The 957-nt window shown below is 45.4% G+C and overlaps 1 protein-coding gene across 1 annotated transcript in view; it reads left to right on the top strand.

Moving 5' to 3' along the window:
- LOC119586764 overlaps positions 1–957 on the top strand; it is a 30,636-nt gene that overhangs the window by 10,947 nt on the left and 18,732 nt on the right. Inside the window, 1 exon segment of the mRNA XM_037935491.1 lies at positions 247–396. Coding sequence (XP_037791419.1) covers positions 247–396 — 150 coding nt within the window.

Here is a 957-nt window from a genome sequence, read left to right as displayed (position 1 = left end):
GTGGGGTTTGTGTGTGGTGGTGTTATTATAAAATTTTTTTTTCCCTTTTTGGGATTTCATGAGTTTTCTGGTCTCCACTGTCCCCAAGGTGGCAAAAAAGGGGGGAGCAAGTAAAGGAGAAGAGTCGGCAAAAATACAAGCACCAGGAAAGATCAAAGGGTTTCCAACAGCCCAGGGGTGAAAAGGGGCCCCCGGGGGGGGCAGCCCAATTTTTTTTTCCCTTACACCTCCTTTCATGCAAAACAGGGGATTCACCCCAAAAACCCCGGGCTGCTCCCTCATACCTGTTTAGGAGTGAAGAAAGACCCCAGACAGTTGGGGGGAAGCCCCCACTTTCTGCAAAGGCCCATATAAAGGCTTCCAGATTAATATTGAGAAAAACTATGTTCTACCTGGGTAAGTGTACAAAATATATTTAGGGAATTTTTGAGGGTTATTTCTTTGTAACTTGTTTAAAAAAGAAGGAATTGAATGCAAATGTTTCCCATTGAATCCGGGTCAGAAAAACACAAATAGGGAAAAAAACGAGAGAGGAAAAAGGGGCCCCAGGGCCCCGGATCCACGGGAAGGGTTTAGCACGCCTTCTCCCCAAAAGGGATTTGACCTCATGGGTTTTGCTCATGGGAGGATTTTCAGATGAAATTTAAAAATGTTTTTCCCAAATTTTTAGTGCACCATTTTAAAACTTGTTTATTGTCACTGGGGCACTGTTGCAGGGGAAAGGGGGAAGTCATACGCTTCGGTAGCAGGACGAGGGGGAGGAGGGACAGAAGAACACAGCACTGGCAGCAGCAGTAAAAGCAACAGCATTCCCAGTAGTGTTTAAACAAAAAGTCCCCCTGTGGGGCCCCCCTCCAAAAAAATCACGGTGCAGCATTTGTGCAAAGAACCCCTACACTTCTTCACTCCCAAAGAAAGGGTTTGTTTTTGCCAAAACAAAAAAAAGATTCTGGCACA

Source organism: Penaeus monodon, chromosome 21 (genome assembly GCF_015228065.2).
Source record: "Penaeus monodon isolate SGIC_2016 chromosome 21, NSTDA_Pmon_1, whole genome shotgun sequence".
NCBI classification, from domain to species: Eukaryota; Metazoa; Arthropoda; class Malacostraca; order Decapoda; family Penaeidae; genus Penaeus; species Penaeus monodon.
The sequence above is the reverse complement of the archived record's forward strand: the minus strand, read 5'-3'. Positions and strand labels throughout refer to the sequence as shown.